Source organism: Musa acuminata, chromosome BXJ3-2 (genome assembly GCF_036884655.1).
Source record: "Musa acuminata AAA Group cultivar baxijiao chromosome BXJ3-2, Cavendish_Baxijiao_AAA, whole genome shotgun sequence".
In the NCBI taxonomy this organism is placed as follows: domain Eukaryota; kingdom Viridiplantae; phylum Streptophyta; class Magnoliopsida; order Zingiberales; family Musaceae; genus Musa; species Musa acuminata.
Window position 1 is genome coordinate 20,199,208 of NC_088350.1, and position 12,351 is coordinate 20,211,558.

At 35.3% G+C, this 12,351-nt stretch overlaps 1 protein-coding gene across 1 annotated transcript; it reads right to left on the minus strand.

Moving 5' to 3' along the window:
- Nucleotides 1–10,042, minus strand: LOC135630777 (PTI1-like tyrosine-protein kinase 3). Its single transcript, XM_065137949.1, has 9 exons — nucleotides 9,824–10,042; nucleotides 8,908–9,041; nucleotides 7,224–7,474; nucleotides 6,959–7,085; nucleotides 6,564–6,837; nucleotides 4,424–4,556; nucleotides 637–723; nucleotides 343–537; nucleotides 1–232 (listed from the first exon to the last, which is right to left on the minus strand). Exons 2-8 carry the CDS (start codon nucleotides 9,008–9,010, stop codon nucleotides 382–384), a joined length of 1,131 nt encoding a protein of 376 aa, XP_064994021.1. The 5' UTR covers nucleotides 9,011–9,041; nucleotides 9,824–10,042; the 3' UTR covers nucleotides 1–232; nucleotides 343–381.
- Between the last annotated feature and the right edge of the window lie 2,309 nt (nucleotides 10,043–12,351).

The window sequence follows — 12,351 nt, forward strand, 5'->3', positions numbered from 1 at the left end:
TAATCATCAATCACCATTAGGGCACTACATTTTGATATCCGAAGGCACATTTATGAATATTAGAGGCTTAGGATCAAACAAATATTTCTCTTGAAACATACAGGGCAAGTGATGAGCATGCTTTCATGATACTTAGACATCTCATATTGTCTTGTGGCCCATCTGGCAAATCATGCAACAACTGAAATATGGAACAAATATACAGCACAAATCTGCGTCGATGAACATTGACCTGCATAATGCAACAGACTGTAAAGCAGACCCTCCATTGCTCAAAGCTAAGGTCTCCTGACTAGGAAAGGATTATATCAAAACTAGTACCCTTGCAGTAGATAAACATACCAGTAAAGACAAGCCGAATTGTAGTAATCATTCCATCCTTCAAGGATCAGGAGGAGATTGGGAAGGAGCAGCGACAGGTGGGGGAGCAGGAGCTTGCTTATTCATGAGAAGAGGAGAGAGAGCTTTCACCACAATACTCATATTGGGCCTAAACTCTGCTTCATACTGCACACATAGAGCTGCCACTGCTGCCAACTGCAGGAACAAATTAAATCTAAATTTATCATTATGGAACCTTTTAGTGCAAAAGTCCTCTTTGCCAAATGACACATTATTCACAAGAGTGATACAGACCTTTGCAACCCCTTTTGGCGGATAATCTCCCTTCAATCTTGGATCTATGCATTGTTTAACTTTGTCCTCGCTCAATCTTGGAGTCGCCTATGATACGGAAAAATAAACAGTACACCATTAGAGACATATCTAGATATCAAAGAGTGATGCTTGACTTTCATTTGACAGTACCAGCACATGCATAAAACAACCTCAATGTCCAACCACTTCCAAACAAAAGCAACACTCACTAGTGCAAGAAAACAATGAGACAACAAAACAGCTTAAGCAATATGGTGATCCAACACTAACGCAACACTGGTTGTGTGGCAGAGAAAGCATAGAACAACAAACAAGAATTGGCCTGCTTGCCAAGAAGCAGGGAAGAAGCAATATGTATACAGAACATGCCATCCATATGAATAACTTGTTAAAGAAAAAAACCAATAAAAATACTCAGTTTCCGCTGATGCCAGCCAATTACGTCCAAATTCCCACAATAAGGATCAAACTTGACTGTTAAGTTCATGTCCAATATACAGCTAGTATTCTTGAAGGAATGGTTTAAGCAACAGGAAAGTGTTTGCAATTAATGTATCACTGAAGGAGCATCAGAAAGATATCTACACTATCAAGTTTCGGGAAAATGATTATGATATAATCAGTGTGAAATGGATAAGATTAACAACTTAATGGTGACCTACTAGATAGCAGGTAGAAAATAAATTCATGCATTTATTTCCAAATATATTTCAACAAATGATCATTTTGACAAGCCCCATTCCATACATTTCAACAATAAGTAACGGGAAAGTGCCTGCAATATATCCAAGTTTTGGGTGAACTGCTTATTGTCACATGAAAATCACTTTTGGGTGAACTATATCCAAGTTTCTGAAAAATATTATGATATAATCAGTGTGAAATGGATAAGATTGACAACTTAATGGTGACCTAGTTGATAGCAGGTAGGAAATAAACTCATGCAGTTCTTTCCAAAATATATTTCAACAAATGATCATTTTGACAAGGCCCACGCCATATATTTCAACAATAAGCAATGGGAAAGTGTTTGCAATAGTCTTTTATCAAATATACAAAGCAGCCAACTGCCAATTGTCACATGAAAATCACTTTAGCAAGAACTATAATCAAGTTTCTGGAAAACAAATGCGAAATGGATAAGATTAACAACTTAATGGTGACCTATCAGATAGCAGGTAGGAAATAAACTTATGCATTTGTTTCTAAACATATTTCAACAAATGATCATTTTGACAAGCCCCAAGCCATATATTTCAACAATAACCAATTGGAAAGTGCTTTCAATAGTCTTTTTATCAAATATGCAAGCTTATTGTCACATGAAAGTCACTTTTGGATGAACTATAACCAAGTTTCTGGAAAACGATTATGTAATCAGTGCGAAATGGATAAGATTAACTTAATGGTGACCTACTAGATATCAGGTAGGATATAAACTAATGCATTTATTTCCAAATATATTTCAATAAATGGAAATTTGGACAAGCCCCATGCCATATATTTGAACAAATGATCATTTCTTTCCAAATAGATTTCAACAAATGATCCAAGTTTTTCTTTGATATACCAAGATTTTTATCTTGTATAAATCACTGGTTCTTGATTCATTTTGGACACCAGGTGCAGTTATTAAGACATGACATCAACAGATCCCTATATGGGGGATAATGTATTTATTCACACTACTTATATGGCATTGGAATATACATACACAAATACATAATTAAGCATGTATGATTCACAACAACTTGATAATTTATATCCATAGATCATGTACATCATTGTGCAAATACATGTGCTACAATAATGAATGCTCTCTATTTCATTTTTATATAATACTCAGAAACATGAATTTTCAAAGACTCTTAAGGTTTCAAAGTAACATTTTCATTTTTAAAAAACAGTTTGCTTCCTGAGTGCGATCGACTGTTGAAATCGTTTGCTTAGCTTTACTCTAGATAGTGTCCTAGTTTTAACACTAAGAAGAAAATCAAGCTTAGAATTACATAAAATCATAAGGATGGTTTACATCATCAATCATATGCCTCTATTAATGAATAAAAAATGAAAGTTGATCATCGACTGAATGATCATTTGAACATAATTAAGGGAAATGGAATCAGCTGATGAACTTTTGTTTAGAATTGGGCATGTTAGATCCAGGTTTGAGTCAGTTACTCTTTATGTTGACTCGATTTAATGAAAATAAATACAGATTATTTTTCACAAGTTTTTATGACTTCAGCCAAAGTAGTTTTTATGTATTAGGTGACTTTAGGGTATAAATTTTAATATTTGGTCTAGTTGATTTAGTCAAAATTATCAATCTTAAGTTATAACTAAATTAGGAAACTTCATATGCGCTCACAATAAACAACTATTCTAACTATTCTCAATTCAATTTTTTTCTGAGGTATCTTTAAGTTAGGAGTCTTATTTGACTAGTCATTATGGATAAACAGGGAATCTTTTTTGAAAAATAACTGTTCAATGATTTTCTGTTTCTATTTGTCAATATCTATGCAAGCATGTCTAACTTGTAGTCTCTCTTGTATATGCATCCACAACTATTAGTTATAGCATGGTATGCAATTTCGAATGGTATCGCCCGATACGGGTGGTACATACCGGACCGATGGCATACCGATACGCGGACCACCTACTATCGGACGGACCGTACTACAGTGCTACAGCAATACACTGTAGCAGTACTACGATGCTACAGTAAGAGAAAATAACTCGGTAAGCCCTGGTGTACCGTTCGGTAAGCCTTGGTGTATTGCTCGGTACACTAGTACCATACCGTACCAAGCCAACCTCCAAATACCGGTACGGTATTACATACCTTGAGTTATAGTTCTTAATTGTTGGAGACTGATTCCGTGGATCCTTCACACTATTGAGCTATGTTAAGCAAGGTCTCAAAATGCCAGTCGGTATCGTGCATATCAACTGGTATACACCAGTCTCACAAAGGACCGACTTGGTATCAATTTCTTCTTATTCAACTGGTGCAGGAAGGTACAGGTCAGTATAGTGTCCGGTACACTGGCACCATACTTGGAGACCAAGATTTACAACCTTGATGTTGAGGACAATATCACTAGATAATTCAAGGACAATCATACAAAAACATTGATAGAATGAATAGGAAATAAACTAAGTAAGCTTTCAAATCCAGGAGAATAGCTTACTAAAACTAAGCTCCCTTGCTCCTTAATCACTTTCTAGTAAACTTAGTAAGATTTTTAGTACGTTTTCTAACAAAACTTGGTAAGAAAAAAAACTTACTAAGCTTTCTAACAAAACTTAGTAAGCTTCTAGTCCAGGGGCTTAGAGTAGTTCTATACATAACCTCCCCTGCTCCTTAATGCTAACAATCCGTTGGGTTGTGGATGGATCACATAGTGAATCCAAAAAATAAGATCTTTTCTGACGTTGCCGAAAAAGGCGACGTCGCCGAGCCTTTTTCTAAAAAAATATATATAAATAAATAAATAAATATTATTTTATTACTATTATTCGTTCCACCCGGTAATGAGCGGTCCGCGTACTGGTATACCGTCGGACCGGTACATACCGCCCGTACCGGACAGTATTATTCGGTATTACTTACCTTGCTCCAAACGATAAGATCCCTTTCTTACTCGTCAGCACAAGACTACCCATAAACGAAATATATGCTCGCAATCAACAATAACCTACTAAGTAAAATTGTACAGATCACATAAGACTATATACATATACATATACATAGTCTTACCCAGGTAACCAGACTCTGCTGCCCTCTAGGCATCGTATGATCCACAGGTTTCCTGCCTGTCAGCAGCTCCAAAAGGACAACCCCAAAGCTATATACATCACTCTTCTGTGTCAGCTGGCCTGTCATAGCATACCTGTGTAGAATTGTACAGATCAGTCTAACGGAAGATGAGAGATGAGGCAGTTTACTGCAATATTGATCAAGCAATTGAATTTCCATATCATGTTACATTATTGGCTATGTTTTGCATTCTAGATATGTCTAATAAAGGTAAAACTCATTGCATTTGCCGAGAAATATCTGAAAAAGCTTGAAGGATCATTTTTTGCAGAAATAGTTCAGGATGTAATATGGCCATTGCAAAGTATGAATGAAGTACAAATAACAAGCTAGCTTAATACGTCCACAAAGTTCAACTTTTTGAGGATCTTCCTTCTACATTTTTAGATACTCCATCCAGAATGTATTACGGCCAGATAATTACATAGAGCTAAGACAAGTAATGGACTTCTATAGTATATGCCTTCAAATCTGGCTTTCTTTTGATGTCCAAAGTCCAAACTTAATTCCTAACCCAACCTTTCCATAATGAGGGCAAAGAAGGTAAAGTATGAGGATATGGCAGCCCATGAGAAATCACTATGCTAGCCAAAGTGTCTAATCATACTGCATCATGTTGTGTAATCATGCTGATGCATAATTCGTTATCCGTAAATCATCTTTCAATTACATAGGAAATAAGAAATCAAGGTTGTCTTTTCAAACATCTTTCCAAGAGCTTATTCAGATACCAGACCTGATTACATATCTAAGAAATAATATTGTGACTATCCTCCCTTGATATTATCAATTCAGTAACCATCCAAAATAACTTGAGCAAAGATGATCAAGTAGATATCCAATATCCATAACAGATTTAAGCAATCAATCAAATTTTCCTCTTGAACTCAGTAATATCTTTGAATTCTTATATTTTTTTCTTGCAATGGTGTCATGTGGATAAATGATAGCCCTCTAAGCTTACTTTTGTCCAATCAATTAATTTAAGTAGCAAGTTTTGACCACTTATCCATCAAAGCATTGAAAATAAAATGAGCATGTAAGCTACAAGCAATATTCATATTTTAGCATTAACAAATAAGGTAGCATATAAACTTCTAGCAAATCCAGATTTTCACCAACGACTAGTATAATAACACAAACTCTAGTAAAATGAACATGTAGGCTACAAGTGATATTCATATTTTAGCAAGAACATATAAGGTAGCATATAAACTTCTAGTAAATCCAGATTTTCACCAAGAACTAGTATAATTACATAAAGTCTAGTACACGATACCTTTAAAAGAAAAATACTTGGAAGTGACTAGCCACTACATACACTACTGTTCTTCCTTTACACTCCAAAAAGAAAAAATTGGAGAAAAGATCCACTCAGTAGAAAATAGAGCAAAGGAATCCACAATTTTTCATCTTACTCTAAAGTATTTAAGTTAAAGATTATTTTGTACAGGAACACCACTATTTTTCAGCAGACCATTTATTTTGAGCATGTATACTTATTGTCTAAATGTGAGAGCAACTTGAACAGACTTTGACTCATTATATAAAACATGGTAACATCATAACTTATCCTTACTAATGTGGAAAATTTTAACCAAAAACTCAATGTCTTTTACGCACATCATACAGAATATACTTCTTGTTCAAAACTTCATATCCTGTAGTTCATATCTACATCCCTAAAAGCACAGCTAGCCTCCAAATTCCAAACCCTACACTTAATAATCAAATATGACAGGAAACTTTTCCACCTTAACCCACCTCAATCTTGTCATCATGTTCAGAACTTTGCTACCTGCTAACCTTCCATAACTTACCAACATATACAGGAAGTTACCAACATAACCTTCCATACGTTACCAACATAACCCATCTCAAGCTTCAGATGCTTAATATGAAGACAACAGCTAACAAGCAACACCGCAGCCTCACTAGATAGAAAGTAAATACCTAATAAGTTGGACACAAGTACTATTATAGAACCACAAGCAGAATGACAATCAAAATGAGCAATCCAGTTTTTGAACTGAGGTTATGAGCCATAAACAACTGCAGAATATTGAGATGGTGTAATTACTCTGGTGCATGATAACCAAAAGTTCCCAAGACTCTTGTGGAATGAAGACGAGCAGCCATATCAGGAGCTTGATTTGAAAGGTTAAAATCTGCAATTTTTGCTGTAAAGTCCTCGAACAGAAGGACATTACTTGATCTGATATCACGATGTATTACAGAAGGCTGAACCTTCTCATGAAGAAATTCTAGCCCCTTTGCAGCATCAACAGCAATTCTCACTCGCTGCGTCCAGTCCAATACTGGACCAGGTTGTGCACCTTGGACTCCTTTTCTGCCTGCAGTTATATAATAAATTGGATTCTGGGACTGTCATATACAAGAACTAGCCAGATAATGTAAAGAAGCCAACAAAAATGAATTAAGAAATGTTGACAAAGCGACCGACAAATTGCATACCATGCAAAACATCATGCAAAGAGCCCATGGTTGCAAATTCATAGGCCATCATACGCATATTTCCTTCCACACAATACCCCAGCATTTCAACAAAGTTTGCATGCTTTAATCTTGATACAGTGGCAACCTAAATAAGAAAACAGATATGCAGTTATTTATCTGACTGATCATTGGTACTAAACAGATGCCTAAAATCAACCTTACAAGTCCAGCTTTTCTAAAGGTGTGAGTCAGAAAGAGATCCACTAGGTGAATGAATAAAAACCTGAGTCAGAAATTCCTCAGAGTTTTCTTCTGATGAAGCATCAAGTTTCTTTACAGCAACCTGCTTCCCATTGTCTAGAACTGCAAAATACACCCTCCCATATGATCCTTCACCAATTAGAGACTTTGAACCAAAATTATCAGTCTTCTCTTTCAGTTCCTCTAACGATAATGCAGGCACCTCAATAGGAGGGGGTGTTTTTGGGGGTTCACTTTTGGGAGCAGTGGAATACTTTGAACCTCTGTGTGGTCCTGGAATGATTAAAAGGGAACCTCAGATAATAAAAAAGTAGAAGCAGCATGGTAAACAGTATCAAAGCTCTAGTCCAAGTTTATGACAACACCAGATTCACAGAGTGTACTGCAATCCTGCATTTGACTTAATTTAGAATCAAAACCAAAAAGAAAAAGATAAGTCAAAAAAGAAATGAGAGATAAACAAAGAACACCATAGATGGAAGGCTATAAAATTGGTTATCTAAACTATTTTTTTTAAAAAAAGGGTGATCATTAAAATCAAAATTTGTGTCCCAGATGCCCCAAGAAGTGATTGCAAATACAAGATCAGCAGTTCTAAAATATATACCATAGCATGAAGCCAGAAGGAACATCAGTAACTCATTATCAACAAAGGCCCTACAAGCATAATGTCAATCACAATATTCTTATTAAACCCAAAATTCTTTTGCAAGCATGGTCTTGAATGTTGGCCAGAACCAATCAGGATTCACTTAAGCCGTCACCTATTTGGCAGAAAAATCAGATGTTATCACTATGTAATTCACCTTGGGAAGAAATCCATCTGTGGCAGAAACAAGATGGTACACCTAACTTGTAGCAACTTATATAATGATTCAAAGATAAATCTTCAACTAATTAAAAAACAAGAAGCCTCACAGCTATGCAAATACAAAATTGAGTCTAAACAATATCATGAATTGAATACAAGCTAGTCAATTGAGCTCAGGACCAGCTCACTAGAGAGAATAAGTCTAAGTTATCTGGGTTTTGGAGTGTCAGTAGGCTGCTCTTTTGGTGATATTGTATGTCTTAGACTATCTATTTATGCACATAATAGATAGAACTTCCTTTCCTATAGCAAGAGTTCCATAAGATTTAAAACCTCATATTATAAAAGGTTAAGTAAATGGATTTGTTGCATACCAAAAGATGGGAGACACGTGTTCCTATTTCCTTATTAGACTTGAGAGTTCAAGTTAGACAAGAAAAAGTAACTACTCACTGCAGTTTCTAGGATAGCGAGTAGGTCAGAAAGAAAGAGACTTGCATATAAGTTCTCTTCTTCAGAAAAGAGAAGATGAAAGCCATCTCCTTATTCTAATGTACAAAAATTTATTGTTTTATGTTGCAGAAGCAAATTTTCTATTGCTTACTGACTAAAACTGATGTGAACAGCATGAGTAATTTCTCTGTTTCATCCTCTAAAATTAAATGGCTTCTGTTACAGTAAAAACTGAATGCTTTACTACGTCATCCTGATACATATATCACATACAGAGGAATGAAGATTCAAGCCAAAAAAGGATCCCAAAAGGAACAGAAACCTCCAACTTGCTACTTAAACAAATCGACACAATCTACACATAGGAATATGTAATTATAATGAGGCATACGATACTATGAAAAACAATAATGGTCTTTAAATGGTGGTGCAAACAACATACCATCTGTATTATTTGTTGGGCTCTTCCGATATTCATTCTCACTGACATGATAAGGCTCATCCACCTGATGATAACAGCACAGCCAGCGCCGCATTTTACCCATCTTCTCTGCCTCTTCTATGTAGTGTATGTACCTTGATGTAAATAACAGACAATCAAGTAATGATAGTGGTAATACGTATTATATAAGTGATCATGCATATGATGACAATAAGAATTTCATCTGATCATGCATATGCTGACAATAAGAAATGCAACCAGCACTTATGGTACAAAAGAACCAATAATAGCATGAGGTAATCCAGCATTCAAATAATATCAGTGAAACTGATGCATTAACATGTCATATCACAAACAAGAATACAACAAATTACATGCGTGTATATATACCCACACGCCAAAAAGCGACCGAATTCTTTTCGAAAAGAAAAGAAAGGATGTTGCATAAGAAAAATTAACTCTGAAAATCGTGACGTGAATAGCAAGGAGAGGATATTGCATAAGAAAAACAAAATTGCCTCATTTTTCACTCTACCAATCGTGACATATGCATCCATCCAACAACAGAGTCACAACAACTGACGCAACGCCGGATGGAAAACAAGGAGAGAGAGACTCAAATCAATATGAAATCGAAAGAAGAATGACGATCCCCACTAACTTTCAGAAACCATACCGCAAACGAGAGTAAACCGCAAAAGGTATCAACTTTCGGAAAAATTCGGGACCTTGACAAGGAGGAGGACCGAAACGAAACGTCAGCACAAAATCGACCCGGCCGGTCACGTGTTCGACAACGAAACGTAAAAAGAATTTAGTACAAAATCCGGTCAAATACGGGGGACCGGCCCATGCCGGGATCGTCGCGACCTGACGCATTGAACTGATGGGTGGAGAGAGAGAGAGTGGATCTTACCTGGAATCGAGAAAGCTCGGGAAAGGAAGTCCGTCTCCGTCCCAAGGGATAGGGTTTCTCGGGGGTGGGGGAAGGAGACGGGGACGAGGAGGAGAAAAGAGGGGAGGAGAGAGGAAGGGAGGAGCGGAAGCGCCGAATGATACCGCGTCGGAAGCCTGGGGAGCTCCCTCTTCTTAACCTCTCTTTTCCCCCTCTCCTTTCTCCTTTCTCCTCCCTTTCTGCTTTTACCCCAGCCCGGTGAGGATCGGTCCATATTTAGAGCGGACGGTTGCGCCGTTTCGATGGAGATGGGGCTCGTAGAACTGACGGTCGAGATGTGAAGCTGGTGGGCTCCATTTAAAGACTTACCATCGGAGACGGTCTCTCTCTTCTCATTAAATCGGACGGTCAGTTCGTTTGCGACGGAGTTGGAGCCCACAATGACGTGACGGCCCAGATTCGAAACTGGAGTGCTCTCGGTAATCCAAAAAAAATACGACACGCTTATAACGGACGGTTGCGCTATTACAGCGGAGGACGGGCCCCACGAGAACCGACGGCTGAGATGCGAAATTGGAGAAATCCGTTCAGAAAGTAATGCGAGAGCGTTTCCTTCTCGATTCCGAGGAGCGCCGTTTCGACCGAAAAGTGGACCCCACGGGAACCGACGGCCCAGATTGAAAATTGGGGGTTGCAATCTCAGATGCCGTACAGGAGATGGTTTCTCTTTTTATTTTATGTATTTTATATTAGATTGTTCGTTTCTTGGGTCATTTATTAGTTGTTTTTTCTTTTTGGTTTAATATATTTGCTTCCTATCAATCCTTTCTCATTATTTTTGCTGTCTTACATTTCCATTACCATTGTTTATTTTCTTTCGTTAATACAATTCACTATTGGATCCTATGAATACATACGAACGATTTGATTATCCATTATTCACAGTCCGTTGATATCTCACTAGCATAATATTGTTTACTGGTAAGATATTATAGCTGGTCTAATCTTATTATAAATCTTCAAATGAAAATGAGAGAATAATTTCTTGGATTTCTTATAAGGAGTTTAAAAATTAATTAAAAATTTTTTAGATCCCTTCGATATTTGTATTTTTCTTTGTACCTTTTTTATCATATTTTTTATATTATAACAAGAATAATAACAAAAACTTAATTTCTAATTATTTGAGATTAATTACATGGATCTTTTTTATATCTATAAAAAGATATATACTTAATCATAATATTTATTTTTTATAATAATTTTTATGTAAAATAAATTTTAAAACAATTATATTGGATTATAAATAATATAAGATGGGAGAAATTGAAACTATAACACTCCATTTAGTTAATAAAATTAAAATTAACTTATGAGAGTAAATTAAGATTAATTTATAAGGGTTTAAATTAACACTATAATTCCCTCCTATAGAAAAAAAAAAGGCCTGCAAACAATTTTTCTATTAGGGGGCAAAGATACACATAAACACATTATAAAAGTTAAGAAACTAGAAATTTTTTTGTACTTAATTTAGGTTGTCTAGTCAGAACATCTCCATGATAACAATGATAATGATAATACTTGATTTCCAAAATATATTTCCTAATTTTGTTTGGCTCTGATAGTTCATCCTTCTAACCCACCCCAAAATATTTCACCTAGATTATAATAATTAAGCAGGTTTTTCTATCCAAATTATTTTGGAAACCTTATATAAATGTGTGTATAAACCTATGACCGCGTTAGAAGAGATTGAAATAAACCTAAAACTAATTTAATAAATATTATAAGCATACATTTAAATAATTTTAATTTAATTAATGATATAAATTTTAGAGAGTCTGACAAAAGATCCACATAGCTGCCTATAAATAATTTTGATATTATATATACTCATAATATCCACGAGCAATTTAATTTATCTATTGAATAATTTTGATTAGCTTAGGTTAGTCTCGATGTATCCTAACTTATGTGATAATATCTACTCAAGACAAAGAATTGAAGATTAAAAATATTGACTTCAATTTTAAGAACCGTGTCTACAAAAGTAAAAGAGTATTAATCAAGAATATTAATATTATTTTTTGAATTAAGTCAAAAATATAATATTCTTCAACGCATTGTACATTTTTTATAATACAATTGTAATTTTCTTAGTTCTACAATTTTTTTCCCTTAAAATTATATAAAAGGGCTTAAATATTATAATGCATGATAAGAAAATAAATCCACTCCCACATAATATGTGAATAATGGAAGATCCCAATTATTTTTCTTCTAATGATATAATTTCATCATCTATGAAAATGCTTCATGAAGAAAAAATTTCATCGCTCATACTGTACCTACGGTTTGAGATGACTTATTATATGAAGGGTGATCGAATAAAGGCTCTCATCAAATCTATTAATAATTCTTGTCATACATAATCTGATATATCACTACCATACCAATTAAATATCGAACCAATATTTAAATCCTTGAACCTATAGAACCCTACAAGCAACTTGACTACTATACTAAAAAGAATTTCATTCACCATG